Genomic DNA, 24856 nt, shown 5'->3' on the forward strand with positions numbered 1-24856 from the left:
CAAATTACTATCCGCTCCAGACCGATAGTAAATCGCTGTGATCACACAGCGATTTACTATAGTAACACAGCCCAGGCTTTCCTCCAAGGTGGAAAGCCTGGTGAAGTGAGATTAGGTTAGTAACCTAATGGACCCTTTCGAGTCATTAATTGGCCCGGTTTCCCAAAGGACACCTCTTACACCATGGTGTAAGTCTGTAAGAGGTGTCCTTTGGGAAACCGGGCCATTAACTCTGAGCTTTACACTTGTATACTCTTGTATACTATTACTATAGTAAAAACAACTGAGGATTTTAAAGTATGGATTGGAGTCCCAGAAATCATATCGTATAATTAAAAAAGGTTGAGAATCAAGAGTGAAGAGAGTGAATAGAACCTAACAAGCGTGGATGATAGAATCTAGAATTTACATGCAGAGTGGTTTTGTGAAGAACTCATCACTGATGGGAGTACAGGCAACTCCCGAGGCTATTGCTGCGATAATGGATACGACAAAAATGTCATCATAGAATTCAGATAAGCACATTTTCACAACCAGAAACAGCATTTTTCATCGGAAAGCAGTGAAATCCGTCAACAGCTAAATGGAGTCACATGGCAAAGATGATTATTATTGGCATGGCATGGGTGGACATTGCTTACCTCAAACTCTAGCAGCGCGTCTATCTGGCCCTGCAGGGTTGGCATCGCTTTCAACAGTTTCTCTACTGACATGGTCCTCATCACGCCATCAGCTCTGATGTAAGAGAGAGAGAGGGGGGGGGGGGGGGGGGATATAGACAGAGAATGCATTTATAATAAAAGTTGTAATGGTTCCAGGGTGGTCCCAGTAAAGTAGCTGATACTATATATTATATATTGTCAACAAGTGAACAACTCTGTGACCCACAGCAGCACCTATCTGCCATCTACGTATATGTGTGTATTTGCACTGCCACCCAGTGGGGATATCAGCTGTGACCTTCTGCCTGTTGGGTAAATGGAGCTGTCAGTGTTGCATGCATGAGTAGCTTGCTAGCGTGCTCTGAATTCAGGTCCCTGTTCTGCTTGAGCACAGCCATGGACAGACTCTGGCCTGAGACAGACTGGTTTCCTATCTCAGGCCCCCCATGCACTGGCAAGCACCTGAGAGTTGTAAGGGATGAGAAGGGTTTTGTAGGAGTCAGATGCCAAATACTAATGGGTGCTGTACAACCTCCTACACTATACACACAATGTTGCACTTTTCATACCTAAAATCAACAAAGTGATAATGGACAGAGCACAGTGTATTTATAGAAAAAAAAGTGTACCCTTTTTTGACTCTGCCAAAGTCGAAAGACATCTGTCTGTAGCCAAATGCCTTCTCGTTGAGATAACGGCTGTAGCGTCTGATAAATGTGGACGAGTCATAGCCTGAGGGAGACAACCACATGCACGCACACGCACACACACCAAAGTAACCCCAGTGTTAGGACAACGAAATGTGACTGGCCTCCCAAGGAAATGTTACATCAGCAGGACGATGAAAGTCATTTACATCACTATTCCAGCATCAAGAGATGGAGGAATGAAGCCGTACTCACCATGGGACCCAGTTTTGTCCAGGAAGTTACTGAGGTTGAAGAGGGTGTTTCTGGAGGCCAGGAACTGAATGAACCTCTGTAGGAGAAGACATACACACATCAGGAACTGAATGAACCTCTGCAGGAGAACACATACACACATCAAGTATGCAACAGGTTGAAGGAACTGAATGAACCTCTGTAGGAGAAGACATATACACATCAAGTATGCAACAGATTGAAGGCAAAGGTTGAGTCTTTAGGCAGCTATTAGGGATACTGGAATTAATGGTGAGCCGGTCATGTTGAGAAAATAATGCGAGGGAGGGTCATCTGCTATTTTTGACACCTATTCGAAAAAAAGGTTGAGAACTACTGATTTAGAAGGTATTTCTAGAATCTGCCTCAGGTGTTAATGAGTCTGTTAGTGTTTTGTCAGTGTGATATAGAACAGAGACATTTGGCTCACTGATGATGCTGATCCTTTACAGTCTGACAATAAGCTTACCGGTAATTAATTACAGGTGTTCAGCACTCCCCACCCTCCACTTCCACACAGTGAATAGTGATTACAGAAATACAGAGGTGTAAAAAACCAATAAACAAAGTTATAAAAAAAAAAAAAAGAAATACAGAGGTGCAAAAGCTAAATCTCCAGTAAATAATGTGTCTCATTATCCCACCTTTTAATTACTATTAGCCTATAGTTACCTTCACGACTAGCTATTGTTGTTCCCCCGCACATGAAAGGGAAACAGTTTAACCTAACATAAAAGCAGCTTGTTTGTGGCATGATGCTAAAAAGCCCTATAGCCAATATTAGCTTGTTTGTTGTTTGCCAAGTAATTCAATTTTGAGTAATTCAAAATGTCTCATTTAAGAGACAGTATCTAATAATCCGATATTAATATGCCAAATAAATGTGTATTGAGCTCACGCTCAGTGTATTAGGAGGTGGACCTTTTATATAAAATATGCAAAGCCTAAAAAAGGACAAAATGTGAACATGCTTTAGACCTTCACAATTTAATTTATTTTTTATATAAAGTACACAGCTGTGACCTTTGAGATGCTATAACAACTGCATCAAAGCAGAAATAGGAGAGATGTGTGAGAGAAAACGGCATCAACGGAGCAAAGCACCAGCCTTTGTGAGTTGCTGCAGACAGTGTGTATGTGAGTTACATGGCAAGCATCAAATACTGACAAATGGATTTTTCCCAGCAGAGATAGATATTAGACAGCCCAGCAAGAACAACATTATTCCAAAGAATCTACACTAGTACAACACACACACACACACACACACACACACACACACACACACACACACACACACACACACACACACACACACACACACACACACACACACACACACACACACACTCATCAGCATGCATAGATGGATGGATCGATGCATCCACTCTCAGCACACAGACTTCCATCCTACTTGTTCACTATTAGCTCTAGATTTAGGAGACAGCTAGCAGGGGGAGTGGGTTTATACCCAGGCTAGGAGACAGAAGCCCCATTAAATGAGGTGAGACGGAGCAACCCAATCGGAGCAGCCCCATTAAATGAGGTGAGACAGAGAATAAGAATGCAAATCCCCTCTGGAGTATAGGGCGAGACTTCCTCCCTCCCTCCACCTGTGTGTGTGTCTCTCTCTCTCTCTCTCTCTCTCTCTCTATCAATCCACTGTCTAGCAGCAGCATCAGAAGTGGTACAGACATAACGCTAATCCCCAAACACCTGGCTCTATGCAAACCTAATCGCCCCCACACCTGTCCCTATACAAACACAGGACTCTCTAGGGAGACTGACATACAGGGGGAAGATGTAAATCAACCTGCCAATAGATTACACAACACCCAATGTAGTGTATACTACAGCCAGGGGCGGGGCTGTTCAAGAGCAAAATAGCTGCTAAAGACGACATCTGCTTATCTGTCACTTACCTCTGGTTGACCCCAGCTAAGCAGGGCCTTTGCAATACTTCACATGTAAGCAATGTGTGCATTGTAAAAGGCTAATTCAGATGTAAAGCGATGCTACTGTAGGTGAACCTAACCTCCTCTGTCCCAGCTCTGCTAGTTACCACCAGCTACAGTATGCTCCTCCCAAGTGGTAGATTATTAATCCATTAGCATTAAGACATGAGGCAGATTCTAAGCCTAACAGTTTTCTGAAAACCGATATTGCGCTCAAACGTTTTCATGTCAAGGATCCCCTTCACATGTATTTGGCCATAGAGTAAGTCTGTATAAAATGCTATCTAAGTCTACATAAAGTGCTATCTAAGAGGGGCTAGGGCAAGTGCTCCGGGCCATGATGGAGTCTGAAAAGGCGGGTTTTCAGACTACGGTGGAAGATTGGGTTCTGATTGTAATGGGAAGTGCATTCCATAGTTTTGGAGCAAGAGGGGAGAAGAGTTTGGGAGGTGTGGAGCGTTGTTCCGGTGTTTTTAGTGAGGGTACTTCCAGCTTCCCTGCGTTGGCTGATCTGAGTGAGCGGGACGGTTTGTAGGGTTCGATCATACTTGCAAGATATGGGGGAGCCATTCCTTTGGTTGCTTTGAATGCCAGCATCAGAGTTTTGTATTCTGTGCGGGCAGCGACCGGGAGCCAATGGAGGGAGCGGAGCAGGGGGGAGACTTGTGAGAATTTTGGCTGGTTGAAGACCAAGCGAGCTGTGGCATTTTGGATTAGTGGAAACATGCACAAGAAATATGGTGCTGAGCTATCCAGTGGTTTGCAAAATTAACTCCGGACACATAGACTCATTAGACTGTATATACAGTATATGGTACATAATACAGTATGCTATGCATAATATGCTATGCATGTACAGTGAATACACATGGGTAGATAGATGGGAGCATTGGAGCATAGATAGGAGCATTTGCACAGGAAAAACAAACAATACCATTTGTCACTCACTGAAATTCAATTACTAAAATGCATACACTGATCAGTCTCACACATTTGCAACCAGCCCCCAGTGGGTTGAGATGTACGTGATGTTGTGAGAGAGTGCATCTCACCAGAGACACTGTGTGTTACCAATGGCAACGTCAATAATACACACTGCCATTTGTACACAACAGGGGCTAATAGGATTATCACCTTATCAGCGCATCTCTCTAGTGGGATCTCCAACCCCCAGCATCTGCCTGTCACAGACTGTCATCTCTGTCCTCTCTGCTGATCCGTCTTCATTTCATTGCAAGTGATTATTTGTGTGGATGCTTTCCGATTTTCTTTCTTTTTTTTTCTTTCTCCGATTCCCGATTCTGTCTGAATGTTTATTTCACTTCTCTCTGCTTCACAGTTTTGTCGTGCGATTACAATAAAGGAATATATGGTCTGATTCTCATTCTATGGATGTTCCCCTTCCTCCTCTCCTCTCTCTCAGATCAATACATCCTTCGTCTCTATCAAGTGTCAGTGATGTAGTGTGTTTAGTTGGCAGTAGCGCTACAGACGACATCTGCTTAATCTGTCAGAGTTACCTTTTCTTGACCCCAGCAGGGCATCGACACCAACACCCTGGGTGAGTGAGTGGGTATGGATCTGTGTGTGGATGTGTGCATATGCATGTACGAGTATGTGTGTGTGTGTGTGTATGAGAGCGTGCGTGTGTGTCTGTGAGTGCGTGCAATCGACTCGTGCATGCAATAGAGATGAATATTATGTTTGTAGGTATACATTGTAAAGGCAAATCTATACTTTGATGAATGACTGCATTCTATTTTTTTTTTTTTTTTTCATCATCTGGTCTAGACCGGATCACACAGGCGATTTTGGAACACAGACCAGGCTTTTCTCTGAGGTGGGAAGTCAGATGAACAGGCTCACAACCTGTCGCTTCGCAATGCATTGTGAGCTTATAGGTAGTCTATTTCCGTTGTACGCCGGTGTCAGGTGTAATTAAGTGTTTCCCAGTGCCTACGGTATTTGGAGTGTGTGTGTGTGTGTGTGTTCTGCTCACCTCATTCCCGTGCACCATGAGGTGGTGCGTGGTGATCAGGGCCTTGAAGACCACCACCCAGCTGGCGTTGCCTGCACGCTCAAACAACGTGTCGGCCATCGCGGGGACGTTCACATTGGACTCCTGGGTGGCCGCGATCAGGACTGCGAAGGACAGAGGACCATGGAAATGTTAGTGGTTACATTATGCAGGTGGCAGTATAAGACCATGGCAGTATAAGACCATGCGGTCCCCAAGACAAATTCTTGTTTTACATTTTACACACTGACTTCCGAAGAAGGCTGTTGCATCTGCCGAAACGTTGGTTTCTACTCTCTGCGTCATATTCTAATGAAGTATCGGCACTTTGGCTACGAGTGTGTGCGGCCACCTTTGTCTTTTCAAGACTTCACGTTAGCACACTGACTTGATCCTGTCACGCTCCGATAGACTCTATGCACAGCAGCCATATTGGATAGAAACTGGGCCTCTTCCTTACTTCCTATAACTAAGTATTACCAATGAGAAGGCTCTGTTCCATTCTGGTCAAACAGATTCAGGGTGCTCTTTCAAAAGCCTGGGTCTCAAATTGGAGTCCAGGGCAGGGACGCTCATGGTTCCTTGAGGGGGTTCCAAATGGACCCTTATGGCCTTATGGGTGTGTAACTCTGAGAGTGGGGGTCCTTGAAATTAAAAAGTTTGAGAACCACTGTCATACACTAAATGTAACATAGCCTTTATTAGTATACGCCCCATTTCTTTAATATGGCTGCTAGCTGTCACTGTGCATAGAGCCTCGTTGTCCATTATTATTTATTTATTTTGTCCATTATATTACATATTAACAAGGGCTGTTCACACTAAGCACTATAACCATAAATATAACTATAAAGATATAGTTTTAAAAACGTTCTTAAGGCCTTTTCAGACGGGGAGCGACTGACACGCCTAGTAAATCATTTTCAGTGAGAGGCGTGCTGAAGCATGACAGAGTCTATCAAAAAAGACTATAAAACCAACTATAAAAAAAAGACAATGGTGAACAATATTGTTATTGTGCTTGGTGTTTACAGCTCTTTTATCTGCGGGAGACATATACCACCTGATAACTTTTACCTAATGGGAGCATTATCTTTACTAGTAACTCTAATTTCAACTATATGAAATGGTTTGGATGGATGCTGTGGATGATTACAAGCCTTGAGTGAGAATCACTCTAGTCTGGTCTGAGTCATAGTGACTACTGACTTTGTAGCCAATCACAGCTCCACCTGGCATCAGCAGAGGAAGTGTGGGATATTCTCAGCCATGTTGCAGAGGGAGAGATAAACGAGAGAGAGAGGGAGAGATAAACGAGAGAGAGAGAGAGAGAGAGAGAGAGAGAGAGAGAGAGAGAGAGAACCCTAAACTGAGACAGACTGGCGGAGAAAAAAGACAGAGGTGGAGACAGACAAAGAAAAGAGTCAGACACACTGTTGTCAGACAGAGTGAAAGCGTGACGGAAATAGAGAGATCACGACGGATAGATACTTGGCAGGAGGAGGAGAGAGGATTCTCAAGCCATTTCCTTCCTCCTCCGCAACCCAGCATTGACTCATTGTTTGTTTGTTTGTTTGTTTGTGCGTGTGTGCATGTACTGTGTTTGTGTTTGTGTGTGTGGGAGGTGTGGATAGTCTCAGTAAATCCTTGAATCAGAAGTGCAGGAAATAAAGCAATTTGCTCTCAAGCCCTGGAATTCAACAGATATTGCCATACATCTGTATGACTGATGTACAGTAGGCTATAATGTACACTACAGTGTATAACTGTATAACTGATCAGAGGAAAAACAGATAGGCCCACTACTGAATTCTAGGGGTGCAACAGTTATTCAAACCAATCAATTTAATAGATTATAAAAACTCACACCCGGGCGTGTGAAGTGAGGGGCGATCTTATCATCGTACATCATCATGCATGAGATGCAGAGAGAGAGAGAAATGCGCTCCAAATTTGGTAAGTCAGCCAGATAATTCCGCAATGACTGCTTTCATTTCATGTCATGTTAGGATGATAAAAATGCCTAATTACTGTGTACCCTATAGCACTCTCTCGCTCTGACATACCCCTGAAATGATAGATTAGGTTTGTGCATCATGGACAAGTATAGTGGATTGAAGAATTAGGTGCCTTTATTTCACGTCAATTTTAGCATCGTATAGGCTATACTCTTATACATATAGCATCTGTCATTCAGATTATGTTACAATAACGTAAGGGTAGGCTACAGTACAGACTACAGTTACAGTAGGTTACAGTCAGGTTCAACCAAGTTGTGTCCCCTAGGGTAGGTACCTTCACAAAAAACATGCAGTAATCCTGGTCTCTAAGCTACCTCCCCCTGGTCTGCCCCCACCCCCCCGGTTGGCAGAGGAAGTGTAGCGCCCAGGATTACATTAGATAATTGACACTTGGTGAAAAAATGGGTTGCAAATTCGTGGGATAAAAATTAAAGGGTAAAAGAAAAACCCTGTTCACCGTTGATCGAAAATGTGCATCTCGATTATTCAATTAACAGCAAAAATAATAGATTGAGTATTCACTAAGATACTGCAATCAATAGTTGCAGCCCTACAATGAACAGACAGGCCCGGTATTGAATTCTCCACTGCGGATTAATATAGACTATCATTAACAATACACCTCACGTCCAGATCCATCTGTCATTCAATTCTCCTCCCCCTGGCGCACATCCATTTCAGGGCCAAATGGTGTTGATGTGAAAGCTTTTTTTTTTCTTTGCACACGGCAGTGAGAGAAAAGGAGAGGACAGAGGGGTGAATAATGTTGGAGAGAGAGTCAGATGAGATGAGATGACGTGGTCAGTCACTGTGCTGCTGTGTGTTAGTCATGTAAAAGCGATGTCCTGGATTGGCTCCCAGCTGCGCTAAAGGCTTCCGCTATCATCATGCTAATCATCATGTACGTAGCAAGTGCACAGCACGTGTCAACACTCACAATTTTGCGGTGTGAGCTTTCTCTCCTTTTTCCTCATCTCCCTCTCTCACTCTCTTCCTCTACCTCTACCTTTGTCTCCCACCGTGATAATTGGAGTATGTGTCAGACGATGCGAGGCACACACAACGCATCTCAACAACGCATCTCTACCAGCAGGGAGATACATTATCACAAATCACGTCAGAATCATGTCCCAATAATCTCACTCCGGATGGAGAGCACCACCATTATTACATGGAGGGGGAGAAAGAGTCTCAGGTGGTCTGGTTGAAGTGCTGAACAACGCTCGGCAGGAACCCCTGACTCACAGTCTTCCCACCTTCACTTCTTTTCAATAATGCATGAGTCTTGCTCACGCGCACGCACACGCACGCTCGCACGCACACACACACACACACACGCACACGCACACGCACACACACACACACACACACACACACACACACACACACACACACACACACACACACACACACACACACACACACACCCACACCTATGGTAATTACAATTCCTCTGAACAAAGTCTCTAAAATGTATTCCGTGTGTCACAGACAGACCCCCCAAAAGAAGAACAACAAGGCAGGAAAGGCTGCTCTGGAGACGGCGCCAGACAGGCCAGGTAAGTAAGTAAGTAAAAGCACCTTTCAAAACAATGTTACAAAGTACTGTACAGTGGTCAACAAGGTACAGGAGTCAGGGCAGGTGACAGCGCTAGTGGACACTGGACAGTACAATCTGGCCATGTAACAGCCACATGTCTGTTCGTCCACAGACATGGCATTCGGTAAAGCAATGCTGTGCAATACAATGCCAAAAGAAGAACAACCCCAGTACACAAAGATCACAGTTCTGAGTCTTCTGGCAATTGTCAACATGCACCAGATACAAGGCTATGACATTCTACATGGCATCTAGTATCCCCAAATGAAAACAAAACATGTGCTATTATATAATGCTGTCTCTCTCTGCTGCTGTTTTTGAATCACTGAGCTATTCCTCTTTTGGAAAAAGGCTGCCAAGTACGTTCATTCCCATGGGATTACGTAATGACGTTTGTCTGCCAGGTTCTGTCAGTCTGTTATCTCGAAAAACAATGGCTGGATTTACATGAAATTTGCTGTGTGCACTATTGATGGTTGATGGTTTACAATGACCTTTTAGTCTAGCGCCACCATCAGACCAAACTTTGAGTGTATTCCTGTTTGTCTGTTTCTTGTTTACTTTTTGACCATTTAACCTGATGTTTTTTGACGAGGGTCCTTGCCGGTTACTCCAATCTAGCATAAGAGCATTTTATCTTATGTTAAATGTCTAAATTGGTTATGTGTCCAGATAGAATACGTTGAAAAACTATGAATTTCAAATAAATTTGGTATCACTTACACTAATCGATGTGTTAAATAGTGATTCGATATAGGAGTCCTGCCAATCGTGTACCAGAGGGAATTCTGATGTGCAACCTGTTCAGTGACCGTGATTTGACACCATGTCCATCAATACTGACCATTCAATAATAAAGCCTCCATTAATTTATCAATGTTGTTCACAACATTCATGTCACTTAAAGAGAAGAACTAAAAAGGAGATCTTGAACACATATAGCTTACATTTATATAGCGGCTTTCATTAACCCAAGGACACTTTACATCAAACAATGAACAAACAACAACAAACAACTATTTGCCGGCCTGCTCGCTTTGCCCAAAAAAATGGCAACTAAAAAATACGGGGAAGCAGCTTTTTGCTTCTACGGGCCGTCGGCATGGAACAAGCTCCCACTGTACCTTCGTCAGGCAGCCTCTGTAGACATTTTTAAAGCTCAGCTCAAGACCCACTTCTACAACATTGCCTTTAATTGATCTTGTATTTTTTATTTTTCATGTCCTCACTGTACTGCATTACTGCTTGTTTTTTAATGTCGTTGCCTTGCTTTTCTTTTATTCTCCATTGTTCTGTAAAGCACTTTGAGCTGCATTTCATGTCATGAAAGGTGCTATACAAATAAAGTTTTATTATTATTATTATAAGCGTGAGCGAATAGTGTCTTTGCTGTTTGTGCTTGCTTGTTTGGGGGATAGGGGGAAGTCTGTGAACCTCTAGCCTGGGAAGCATTCCTTTTCGGGTTGATGATCCAGTCGGGAGCGGATGGTAACTTACGTCATGTTGACACTGATTTGTAGGAATCAGAAGTACCCAAAATTCCCTGTGATCAAGGGCATCGTGCGGTACTATGAATCCAACACGTTTCTTGTATGTCTTGGAATAGTTTGGTATATCCATATTTTAGTCCAACTCCGCAACTGGCGTCTGGCGAGACTAAAAACTAACAGGGGGGACCAATACAAAGCGACGCCGGAAAATCCGGAAACCACATAAGGGAATTCTAGATTTTACCATCCGGTCTAGATCGGATCACACGGCGATTTAGAAACACAGACCAGGCTTTCTGGTGACACGATCAAGGTTAGTGAGATGCAGGTTCTGTGAAATAATCAGGTAGATCAGTGGTACTGTCATGGTATCAAAGACCAACATGCAGTTCATGCACAAGGTCAAAGATCTGATGCCACTGTTGCTCTCTTTGATTTTCAACCTTATCTTCAATTGGTTTTCATTTAAGCTCATAAGATCAGTTGACAGTCAGTGACGTCAACTCTGTGGGGGCGGCGGAGGGGGGGGGCTGTGGATGTTCAGGAACTTCAAAGCAAATAGAAACTACAGCCTTTCTCTTCCTGGAAAGTTTATAGCACGCTGAAATAAAAGCCTTCTTGCATTATACACCGTTTACTGACCAAACCTGTCTACCGACGATGTCATCGTTGTCAGCCTCCTCTGAGACCAAGAGCGAGCAGACAAAAGTGGTACCATCTTATAATGAGCATTAGTGAGGAGGACCAATTAAATTAATGTGGTTAAATGCTGCTGACCTGCAGATCTTGTGTCTAGTATACAGTACTGTATATCAGTGGCTTGGAACAACAATGTTTCTGTTGATAGCAACCATGAGTGGAGTTGAAAAGGTGAGAAATGTCATATCTTATATGTGCTCATATACTCATAATGTAGCACATACTGTAGCTCAGTTCTGTTTCGGGTACAACGGTATAATTATGTTGACAATGGGTACAATGTCAACAAAGGGTATTGCATAACGGGGTGGGTACGCATTCCCAACTTGCATCGTTCTTGACTTACATCAACTAGGCAGCACCAGTCTAGTGACTAATAATTCGTTAAATATTGAGGAACATCACTAATTGTCTACATTGTTGTTCCATAGACGTCATTGAGCTTACAGAAATTAATTCAGGGGATGAATTCTGTTCACAATGCTTTCATCTGACAGTGTAACCTACAGTAAGTCAAATTATGTGGCGGAAATCTTGTAATACTGTAGTAGCCATTTGGCTACTATAGCCAATCATTTATCCCACTTGAAGCCCTGCTTTAGTATGAAACTTAAAACTACTAGTGATGAATAAGCTCAAGAAAGCCTTAACCACATGAACCTTAGCATCCCTATGCTGGGCAAAAGTCATAACAGATCTACAAGCTCATAATGCTTTGCGAAGCGTTATATGAGCTTGTAGATCGGCTATTTTCAGCAAAGAGATTTGGCGTAGCGGGGGAATAAAGGACAGGGCCTAGTGTAGCGCCCTGGGGGACAACGGGAGCATATATGGTTTAATTGCTTAAGAGAACAGAGCCCCATGCTAAACATCATTAAGATGAATTCGTTGTGGCAGCTTGGACAGGAGCATGAAGGCAGCCATGAAAGTGACGAGTAGCTCTGCTGAGGGGAAAGGCAGGGAAGGCTGCTCTGAAGTGGAGACGGCGCCAGACAGGCCAGCTAGCTACAGCCTAGGACAGGTGACAGCGCTAGTGTACTGTAATCTGGACAGTACTATCTGGCCATGACAGTTACACAGCCACATGTTTGTTCGTCCACAGCCATGGCATTCGGGATAGCAATGCTGTGCAATACAATATGCTGTGCATCCATGTTGCGCTTGGAGGAATATGCAGTGACACACAGCCAGCCACCCACGCACGCACACATGCAAGCATGCAAACACACACATTGGATTTTCAGCTCTTATGCAAGGTTACATCACACTTTACAACACATGCATGCACGCATGCACACACGCACGCACGTCGCACGTGTCACGCGCACGCAAACCCACGTATGTGTCATATCCACAACGCTCCCCTCCTCTTGATCTGCTGCACAAAGACGCCTGTGGCGGCAAGTCTCTAAAATAGAGCAAAGGGAGCTTTATCGGCTTGAAAGTGTGTGTGTGTGTGTGTGTGTGTGTGTGTGTGTGTGTGTGTGTGTGTGTGTGTGTGTGTAATACTGTGTATAGTATGATGAACTCTCTTTCTATCTCATTCACCATACAGTACATATTCATACATTTATTCCTTGATTCAGTTGTATATAAAAAAAACATTATTAAAAGTCTTGTACCCACATTTCTTTTAAAGTGCATAATTGTGTGTATACTGTAACAGCAGACAGTATTAGGAAAAACACTTGACATACAAATGTGTCTTTAAAAGATGTTTAAAAGAGGGCACTGACTCCGCTAGCCTACGAGCCAAGCGCAGGGCGTTCCAACTTCCAAAGCAAAGGTGCCAAAAGGTGCCAAAGTATGATCAAGTGTAGGGTCTTAATTTACAACAAAGTCAGCAACAATAGGTATGTATAAGTGGTTAATTATACTGCTTTGTGGCATCGCATTGGTTGGTGACCTAGTGAGTTAGTATTGACAGACATGGTGTCAAATCACAGCTACTGAACAGCACATCAGAATGCCCTCCGGTACCAGACACACCACTGGCAGCACTGAGCACTCCTATTTCAAATCTCTATGAACACATCGATATGTTGTAACTGATACCAGAGCCACCGGGTTGGACAAAGATACAACTGCAGACAAGCAACCAAGCATGTATGCATGAGACAGGAGCAGATAATATGCATATAAATAAAATATAGATAACTACGCACACAGCCATGCACGCAATCTATTTTATCATCATTTGTCATTGTTGTGAATTTAGTAGACCATCAATGTGGTTCTCAAGGGTTTTCCTGTAGGGAACGATAATTCAGTGGATGGCGCACCCCAGTCTTGTTGACAACATCAGCTAGCAACCCAATGCTAAGGTGAGCAGCATCTCGACTGAAATGGACCCATACTGGTCTGTAACGGAGCTCTCTTAGCGCATACCAAACTGGGGGTCCTTGATTAAGAAGTTTGAGAACCACTGACTGCACCTGAGTACCAATGAGGACAGGGCCGAGGCGGTTTCCCTGGCAACTAGCTGTAATGTTGCTCTGTCTGTGGCATCAAGGATGCAGGTCCATGCTCTCTCTCACACACTGCAGACTGACAGGGTGGATCATAATTATGACCAGTCACACTTCTCATTATGACTACTCACTGTGAGATTTTCTTCCCTCGTGTGAGGACCCAGTATTCAGGGTCTGGCAGGATGAGGTCCAGTGCTTACAGCGAGTCTCTAGACTCGCTGTAAGCACTGGACCAGGGCTAGATGAGGGACTGGACCAGTTTGCTACACTATTATGAGGGAGGCATAATGGAGTTTGAAGAATAAATATTCATAAAACAGTCACGTTTCTTCAGATTTTTACAAATTACCGCTATGTCATTATGTAACAAAGAACATGCAAGCCCCGCCTATAGGACATGCTTCCTAGAAATTATTAATTTAATTGAATTTGTATGAATGCTTTGAATTGAATTCAAATTATTCCACTGATCATATTTGAAGACAGTGGCAAATTGATTTGGATTCTGGAATGTCAGATAGAAGACTTGCACAACATAGGAAATGAGAGCTGCAATATGAGTGATACATTTTTGCACAGACTCCATTAAACACCTCCACTGAGAAGCAAGCTTGGTCTCAGCTCTCCTAACTTATGCATACGTTTTGGAAATCTTAAATGAAAACCTTAAATGTACCATATTGACCAGTATATGTGAACAATTTAAAAGACTCTGGCATTAACCTGGAATGTACAATCATGTCATGTCATTATTTGTTTGTCCTTTTCATTTATTTGTTTCTCTTTCTGTTTGTTTAATTGCGACAGCAGGTCACATTTACTATGAAATCGTGCATTTCCTGTCAGTTGTTTGGTTGGTCACCCCCATGGTCATGCCTCGTGGGATCACGTGATGTCATAAGCCCATGGAGATCTCTGATGTCATTAATATTGGCCAGCAACTCTACAGCTAAATTCCAATACCGCAACTTTCACACTCGCTCACTCTCCTCGCGTCCTCCACTCGCTCCTCGGCTCCGCCCCCAGCGAGGAGGAGAGGAGGAGGAGAGGATTCGATGCGAGGACAGAGTGGTGGTCGAATTTTCCTCTAGAATCGGAATGTACTACGCTGTCATTTCAAAGCGACGGCACATTCCACGATCACTAATGACGTGTATCAATTCAATTCAATTCAAAGGGCTTTATTGGCATGGGAAAACATACGTTAACATTGCCAAAGCAAAAGTGGTGGAACAATACAGTGTCACACAGCTGGATCACTGGAACTCCGAACAGAGACGTACAGTCTACAGAATAGACAATTCATCATTTTGTACATGTAACCGAGGGTCCGAGGCCAATGTGTATGTATTGGTAACATGTGCAAGGCAAGGCTATTTATTCCTGAAATAGTGAATAAGCGCCAGGATGCGCACACGTATAAATCACCCCCTCCTCCTCCGACAGTCAGTCCTCCTCCGCGGTCTTTGCAAATAACGGACACTATAACAGGAATTAGGTATAGTCTCTCTGACTTTCATATTCAGTTCAGTCCAGTGAACAGTGTGTGCATGTGTGTGTTGGCCGTTGGGTCAGCGACTTCAGCCAGTCAGCCGGCCGGCAGCTAGTGGATGGGGTGGGGTGGGGGGTGCATAGTATCGGGTTTCAAGCAGTGTTTTTGTGCCACATGTGGAGGAGGCGGACTTATGTCACTGGAGAAGGAAAAAAAACATGTACACGTGATGCGGAAATTCGCTGCGAGGAGACAAAATACCCCACAGAGCCTGCACCTGATGTACACTCGCTCTATGCGGTCTCGGAGAGCACACTCGGCTCCTCCACTCGACTCCACTCTCCTCCTCGATGGAGCACTTTAACAAATGGAACGTTAACCATTTCCGGGTCACGCTGGAATGACCCCGAGTGACCGAGTGGGAGTGAGCGAGTGGCCGAGATTTTGGGTATTGGAATTTAGCTTACATCTCAATGTGACATTCCATATGTTGATCCTTCCCCATCCATCCTTCCTCTTCGATGTCTCCCTTTTGACTGATACCTGTCCATTTAAACTCTAGACTAGCCTGCCCTAAAGTTATTAGTGCAGCCAGCCGCGCCCGGAAGCCGGAGTTCTCAAACTGGAGTTCTCAACAGGCCCAAAAATTAAGGCCTGGCCCTACTTGGGCGAGGCCCTCATCAAACCCTGTACACTCAAGACACTGCCCCCGCTGCCACCCTTAGATCTCCATATATGGAGCTGACCTGTTCTGACATTTTATATGTTGATCTGACCTCTGTACCCTGTCCACTCAAAACACGCTCCATATATGGCCAGTAGAGAATTTATTCCATAATTATGTTGATCTGACCCCCCCATGCCAAAGTGCCAGCACTCTGCAAGCAGTCTGCCGTCACCCAGGCGGATGCGTGCACGCGAGGTTGCTTCTCGCCCCCTTACTGGTATAATGTCTGTTTATATTGTGGTAAAAATAAATGATGGTTCTACTGTACATGCACTGAACAAATGTGAAATCTCAGAGCCTCAATAAAAAAAAAACATTGAATCACTACACTGTGAAATCCTTAGTGGTTTTTTTTAATGATTTATCAAGGAGGAAAAATAATAGGGCGATGGTCAAAATAAATAAAGGAACAAATACAGTTCAGTCAACAAGAGTCAATTATGTCCACATTTAAACTAGTGTATGCCTCCCACTTCTCCCATTTTAACAGGTAGCTACTGTGTCAACTTCAATACGTCTGAAAGAGTCTTTCCAGAACCACTATCTGGCCATTTGGGCCAAGCTGACTAAACCAGGCTTTCATGGAGGGAGCTGAAGGAGTTCTCCACTCACACATAATGAGTTTAGAGCTGTTTGAACCCACTCTGTCTGCGTCAGAGGATGTCAGTGTTGATTTAATTCTGAGGGTATACAGGCCAGGCAAAGGGACTCTTACAGGGCCATTTGATTACATTGGTAAACTGTCTAGTCGAGTTATGAATGGATAAATAAACACTACCTGTTTATGTTATACTACGGTATCAAGAAACCGGTGAGAATCAAGAAAAGTAAGAATTCAATAAAATGCACAGAAAAAGACCTTCTGTCTCTAAACCTGAGCAGCTGTGGAGGATATATGCAATTGGGAATGTTTTGACGGAGGGGAGGGGGGGTATTTATTAACAGACATGTTTGGACTTACGGAAAAATAACATATCAGTTGGTTCAAAACCGTATGCCTTTCCCATATACCACAGCATAAATTAAGTTAACCCCTGGCCGCATTAAATCATTTTTTTTATGAGGTTAACCTATGAAACCATCAAAACATTTTATTATCAGACTGCGAGCAGCTCTAACGCAAGGACTGACTGCACATGAATGAAGCGTGAAAAAAACCCCGGGTTTATTTATAGCTCGCCCCCTCCACCCCCCCCCCCCCACCCCCGAGCAGCGTGCACATTCAGAGAGGGGGATATTTTCCTTTACCCAGAATGCATTGCAGCCAGGCCAGGCCAGTGTACTGTGGCAGTGGCACCAGCGTGGCGGCCAAGCTGGCAGAGAGAGAGAGACATTGAGAGAGAGAGAGAGAGAGAGAGAGAGAGAGAGAGAGAGAGAGAGAGACAGAGAGAGAGAGACAGAGACAGAGAGAGAGAGAGAGAGAGAGACTGGTGGAGGAAGGACTACATGTCCAAGGAGAACGCTGCCATCTACCACCCAAGGCTGCAGCTTGAAGTACTCAGATGATGCAATCAGTGGTGTCATTTCAGCTAAAGCTAAGGTATGGCAAGCTCACGGCGCATTTTGCATTTTTTGCGGTTACATGCGGTTATTTGCCTCTTTTTTGGCCTATTTTCCTACATTTTTGCGATTATTTGCCTATTTTTTGGCCATATTTTCCTCCATTGTCCTTCCCCTGGAGCCAAGGTATGGCAGCTTGCCTTACCCAATTGACGTCACAGGATGCAAGACCACAATATTGAAGTAGGTACTCCATTACAAGTAAAAGGCCTGTATTAAAAGAATATAAAGGTACTTAAAAGTTGCAAAGTAAAAGCACTCAAATCTTTAAAAGAAAAATGAAATTAGCCGAAGCCCCAGTGCCCCCTTTTCATATCGAGGCCCATTATTTATTTGGAATTTGAGCCACGGACCAACATTTGTTTTGCCTCTCAGACCCAAGACAATATTTTGTTGTCGTTGGATAAGATTTTGTCCACAACTGTATTGATGTCGGTACCATTAGGAGATAACAGGCAAACGTTGATCAACATAATTATTTTACATATCTTATTCTGCAATGCTGTGTTTAACAACAATCTAACTCTAACGTCTAGAGAGCGTAAAATTAAACCAAATGGACCCATATAAGGGATTTGTAAAATCTCACAGGCTTTTCCACTTCAGAACATAATGCATGAGGATGAAGGAGGTGATGATAGGGTCAGTGAGCATAGAGGCTTGATACTGTACACAGCAAAGAGTGTTAATGTTTGTTCTCACAATCTCAATGCATCATCTGTTACCCTGGCATTCTCTCTACGATGTGCAGTGCTGCTACACAGATACAATGTTTTGTGTGATTTTAACTCAGAAAATAACAATATATATTTTGTGTTAACAAGAAGGCACTGGAGCAGGCTCAGACGATTTAGGCCATTGATTTATTATAACAGGGTGCAAATAAAAGGCGACAACGTTACGATGTGTAAGTTACATCTTCGTCAGGTCATGACCTGACGAAGATGTAACTTACATAATAAATCAAGGGCCTAAATCGTCTGAGCTGCTCCAGTGCCTTCTTGTTCGCACGTTATCTGTCCTGCTCCTGAGATGCACCAGACTGGCCTGCTATAGGCTACTAAGGCTAGAGGCACGGTTGGAACTCCATTCTACATAAATGTTGTGTTGTTTTAACTCAGAAAATTACAAAAATAGGCCTAACGAAATGGACCTGTAAGGGGCCATTTGGTTTCATTTTACGCTCTCAAGAGTTAAAGTTCTTGGTTACCAATTCTCCATCATTTTAGCTGGGGACCACCTGGAACCGCCTCAAAGACCACTGGTGTTCCCCGGACCACTGGCTGAAAACCCACAGCCTAAATGGACTTTTGTTCCTCCCACGGTGCCAGTCCACCTTTGCCCACCGTGTTCCCCCGATCAATACATTTCTCTGATAAAAGAATAAAGGTTCCACACATTTGTTGTGTTCCTAATTGCTCAAACAAAGGGATAAACATGGCTCGGGTCAAGGTATTTACTTTCTGTGCTACTTTGTACTTTCTGTGCACATTTTGTTTCGATTTAAAGCTCCAGCTCCCTGTGCGCGCTTATTAGCATTTGACTCACATCCTTTCAAGCCTATACCGGTATACAGTATCAGCTTGATGTATGTATATTCTAGAGGCTGGTCCTAAAGGAAAATGGAGTCATTTCTGGCCCTCTGAGGAGGGAAAATAGCTTTTCGGTTTCACCCAACTGATGGCCGATCAGATGGCTATGATAAGTGCATAACGGGTTGGAGGCTGTTATGGTTTCAGCATATACTACTGTACCTCAGGGACACTTTTACATGATCTAATGGCTACCTTCAAATTCCCAGAATGGCCTCTCTCTCTACCCACCCAGAGCAGTCAGCACACTCCTGTATCTAGGACGATAAGTCGAGACGCTTATTGTCAATTACAGTAACCACTAGAACTGCACTCTGTCGAGTGGACGAAAATGCTTGTGCAAGTAATAACATATAATACTACAAAATAATAAGAGTAAGCAGGTAGTAACGCACCAGGATTAGTAAAAGTACCAGAAACCAGCTATACTGCAGAAACCTTTCTTGGCGTTCAACACTGAAACGTTCAAACAGCCTGAATCAGATCTGAGCCACATCCAGATTGGAATCTGATTTGTTTAAATAAATCTAGACACAAACAAGTCACATGTGTAATATAAATACTGGTGTAATGTGTCAAATATATTCCCTTCACATAAGCAATGTCCACCGATCAGAGATTGATGCTCATTTCCTCATATGAATGCAATATATGGTTTATTTAATCAGTCTCATTATCGTTTCGCAATACATTGTCCCCTTTTTATTCATAATAAATCCACAAAAACCTGTTCAGAAATGACCAAGAGAAGATCTATTTAAAATCCTTAGTTATTTATTGACTATTACCAAGTGAACAAGATGTCAACGTTCAGAACACAGCCGTGTTGGGGTTGGAATGCTCCAAGGATCACTACGGCCACTACTAGTTGCCAAAGTCAAGAATCTGCCTCAAAGATCATTGATTTGCCAATGGGGGACTGTAGTAGATGAGGCCTATTGATCGGCTTCATTTACTACACATTTTTTACAAATGTGACTTGAGCCACATTCAGAGGTGGTTTCAAATCTGATTCAAGTCTGATTTCAGGAGATCCATCTCAGTCTGAACGCATCTGAACGCGGATTCCATGTTAGACTTGTGTTTAGACTTATATTTAAACAAATCGGATTCCAATCTGGATGTGGCATAGATTTGATTCAGGCTGGATTTGGCTGCCAGTCTAAATGGGGCCAGCCTGGGAATTTGCAGGTGGAGATATACTGTGGTCAAAGTCAAATGAAAAAGTCAAATAATTCTCTTCTGTGGTTTTGCCTGTTTTCCCCCCACATGCAATCAGCACCTCTGTACTGTACTGTAGGTGTTATGACCGTGCTGCAGATGTGTAGATTAGAGATGCAGGTAGAGATGTGGTCCTGAGGCTGTGCTCAGCAGCCAGGCAGACAGGCTGATTAAACAGGAGGACATCCAAGCCTCCCTGCATTATTAATGACCAGCCTGTGTGTAGACATGGCTCTCTACTGCTGTGCACAGTGCACTGCTGGCCTACTCTACTGTACCACTGGGACACCGCTGTTCAGCCACACACTGTACTCTACTGTACCACTGGGACACCGCTGTTCATCCACACACTGTACTCACTGGATGGGGCGAGTCTCCGCTATGCTAACACAGCAGTTTGCTCTTTAGTTTACCAGCAGACAGCAGACGTGCACATTAGGCCTGCGACTATCGATTATTTACTTTTATTTTTATTCTACTGATTACTTTTCCGCACTTAAGTAATTTACTCAACAGTGCTGTGCAGAAATAGTGAAGATAGCATCTAAATGCTTGCAGATTGCTTGAAGTTTTCACCTATAATGATACTGTATGCCCAAAAAAGGGATTGATTATTAATCGATACTTCTATTAACTAATCAATTATTTTTCTAATCAATTAATTTTCAAAACATTAGTTTGATTAACTGTTGCACCCCTAGTGCACATCTCTGGATATAAAGATGTTTGTGTTCAAATCAAGTGCAGATCTAGCAGGAAGCGTCTCCCTCAATGAGGGATGAGCAACACAAGGGCATACTGAGGTACTGTACTATCATTGTAGTGGCAGGCTCAAGGTCATGTTGACCTCCAAATAGCGTGTGTCATGTGTGTGTGCGCACACGTGTGACTGTGTGTGTGTGTGTGTGTGTGTGTGTGTGTGTGTGTGTGTGTGTGTGTGTGTGCAGGCATGCATGCGTGCGGCTGAGAGAAAGGGGTGGGAAGAGGTGGATATTAGGAAAGGAGGACAGACCGATCGATTTAGACTGAATCAATGTTCAGATTGAAAACAGATAGAGGTCTGACATTAGCAGTGTGGTTTAGACGTGCAGCTTGCACACCTGCTTCATCAGCCAATGTTCCGCCATTTTCCACGCCATGTATGACTTTCCAATGGTATTCTGGGATTTCAAGGATACTAACTGCAGCCGAGACCTCTTGCAAAGCCCCCCATTTTCTCTCTCCGACTCATCATACATTGCTCACCGCAGCACAGTACTATACTACATGGTGTCTCTGTCTCTGCTGCGACATTCGAAATCCTAGCCGGGTTGTGATTACAACCACACCCCGCTTCTGTGGCCAACGTGGAAGTGCCTCTCGCCTCTTGGCCTCTTGCCTACAACAACTGACTAGACCTAAATATATTACTCTATGGACTAGACCGCGACGGAGACGCGCCGCCTCAAGCGAACTTGAGCCACCATGCACCGAGCAGGCGAGCTTCCGCATCGAGCATTGCGAAGTTCGCTTAGCCGACTCGGGGCCGTTCGAGTTGCGACCCGATAAGGACAGAATAGTAAATCATGTTTTGGCGAGACTGCCACTCAAAATCACAGCGCGGCCTTGAACAATCCGGATAGGCTTTCGGAGCACGCGTCTCTGCTAGCTACCGTGGAGCACCAGGATGGTTGGACTGGTAGAGTAAATGTGCTTCATAGTAATGTAAATGGGGAAACGTGGAGACAAACTGAAACTGATCTCGAAACACACACACACACGCACGCGAGATCCACTCAGTGGATTACAGTGGAGATATACTGTAGTCACTCAGCAATGTGTTGACTCCAATCCAATCAAATTAATGGAGCATGATAGACGCAGCTCATGATTTTGTTTGTTTTGTAATTCCTTGAACAGCAGTTACCATATGGGCGATAGTGGCCAGTGTACCAGTGAAATGCACAAAATAAGCAAAGATATATGAGCCGTGTTAACCCATTCTGACCTGAGATCAGATTCATACGAGGTTTCCGCCGGACACACACTGGTCTGATGAACCCATTCTGACCTGAGACCAGATTCTAAAAATGTCAGTCGTTCTTCGATTTTTTCAAAAATAGCAGACCTACAAGCTCGTATCGCGCCACTCGGTGGCAGATCTACAAGCAGTGGCAGATCTACAAGCTCATATCGCGCCACTCGGTGGCGCGATATGAGCTTGTAGATCTGCTATTTTTCAATAGATAAAGCATAACATGATGCTGACACCAAAATGGGTGCCCGGTCAGAATGGGTTAAATGGTAAAATGGTAAATGGTGCATTTATATAGCGCCTTTATCCAAGGCACTTTACATAGTGCATTACATTCACCCATTCATACACACATTCATACACCGATTGCGGCGGAAGCCATGCAAGGCACCAACCAGCACATCAGGAGCAATTTGGGGTTCAGTGTCTTGCCCAAGGACACTTCGACATGTAGACAGGAGGAGCCGGGATTCGAACCGCCGACCCACGGATCATTGGACGACCTCTGTAAGTTTGAACCGTTCTGGGAGAACTAGTGTTGAGTGGAAGCATGCTGTCTGTCATGGATGAGAGTGGATCAAAGGTTGGCTTGTAGCCTTGTGACATTTCTGTTTAATATCATTCTGGTAAACCTACACAGTTGTTTCTACAGATACAACCCACCAATACTAGACATAGCTATGCCACCAGATAGGCTATTGGTCGTCACTTTACACTTTACTTTACTTTAGAACAAATACACTTAAAGAAAAACTGATATTTAATACACAGTGAACTGCACTAAACAGGTTTAGAGCACCATGTAATAATGTGTACAATTAAACACCCCTAAAAACAGATAACACGTGTCTTGCACCTGACATAGCAGCCAAAAGTCACACGTACACACGCATGCACACACCCACACAGATGGATGTTCTGCTACTACAGCAGTGGTACTAAAACCTTTTCATGTCAAAGGCACCCAAATTAACCCCCATCTGAAAATATTTTGTGCCAGGGGACCTCCAGCAGAGATCAGTGGCATAAAATCAAAAGTTTAATTATACAAAATCTTTCAAAGATAGATGGTCGAAGGTTCAAGACTAACTAGGAGTGTCGTGTTTCAACTTAAGTCTGGAGATTCCAAAATACTCTGATGTTAACATTTATCAACAATCAATCAGCCTACCATACCGGCCTGACCGATCAATAAAAGAATGCTGAATTAACTAGCTTGTATTGGTAACTTTGACTGCACAATAGCCTCCCATTTAACCTCCTTGTATAGGCCTATATTTATGAACCCACAAGTTAGTTAATCATTCTTTTATTGATCGGTCAGGCCGGTACCATACCAGGCCTCAGGCCTAACATTGCGTGACACATCTATGCACAGAATATCTATGTTCACAGTGAAAGGGGGTGTTGTTAAGAAGAACCACATGCATACTCCCTACGCATAATGTCCTTTGGGAAACCAAGCCAAATACGGGTGCAGTACTTAGTTTAGAGTAGACTAGTCATTTGTTTAGACCAGTCCTTAGTCCTACAACTACAACCTATCTCAAACCCACGGGGCAGCACACCTACACCTAACCTTAACCCATGTCTAACCATGTCTAAACTAAGTATGCACCCCGCCAAATACTGCCTCTTCGTCAAAGAGGCATGAGCATCTTGGTGAGTAATTGAATTAAATTGGTCACTTGATATCAAGCCCTACTTTAATAGTTGTGGAAATATGGCTTTAACCTTCACACAGCCTTCACACAGCCTCCATAAGTGTGTTACCACCAGTGAAGAGGATTAAGAGGGAGTGATAATGTGATCACCAGCCTATAAGGATGGAGGTCATTAGGCTCACTTGGGGCCCGTCTTTGGCTTAGAATATGAGCCATCATCATTTGGCAGACAGTCAAACGCTTCTTCACTGTATAACATCATTTGAATCATCAACTTCTAATCAAGGGAGCATCTACTTTAGATTTCTTGCTCACACACCTGCACGTCCACTGATCATAAATCTAGTCCTCTGAAAGCAGATAATTATTTAGCCTGACCAACCCATAACACAAGTAATTTGTTTCCATTGGCTTGTAGCCAAATAGAATTCTGACATGCCATAACCTCTACAATATCAAACCTTTCAGCACTGTGCCATTCAACAAAATAATGTAACTATTTTACTTCTTACTTACTTATTACTTGCACTTCTTTAATTTAATTAAAGCTAGTATTTCTTCCTGAAGAATGGCACAGAATAGTTTTTTCTTCTTGTATTCTCACTTTCACATCACACATCACCACATCAATCCCAAATGCAGCACCAATAGACAGTAAAGATGCTAGCAAAGCCCATATCTTCGGATCTTTGGAATGAGTCTGAATCCCAAGACAGATTTGTGCCCACAAGCCCATGCATGCCAACATGGC

The 24856-nt window shown here is 43.5% G+C and overlaps 1 protein-coding gene across 1 annotated transcript in view; it reads right to left on the reverse strand.

Moving 5' to 3' along the window:
- The window catches only part of LOC310856782 (clathrin coat assembly protein AP180-like), a gene marked incomplete at its 3' end in the record, with an annotated part of 34145 nt that overhangs the window by 5302 nt on the left and 3987 nt on the right, over positions 1-24856 (reverse strand). Inside the window, exons 2-5 of the mRNA XM_083762260.1 lie at positions 5537-5679; positions 1565-1640; positions 1292-1394; positions 642-735 (exon numbers count right to left, since the gene is read on the reverse strand). Coding sequence (XP_083618386.1) covers positions 642-735; positions 1292-1394; positions 1565-1640; positions 5537-5679 — 416 coding nt within the window. The remainder of the gene's footprint in view (positions 1-641; positions 736-1291; positions 1395-1564; positions 1641-5536; positions 5680-24856) is intronic.

Source organism: Protomyctophum parallelum (assembly GCF_964188405.1).
Source record: "Protomyctophum parallelum genome assembly, chromosome: 3".
Taxonomy (NCBI): domain Eukaryota; kingdom Metazoa; phylum Chordata; class Actinopteri; order Myctophiformes; family Myctophidae; genus Protomyctophum; species Protomyctophum parallelum.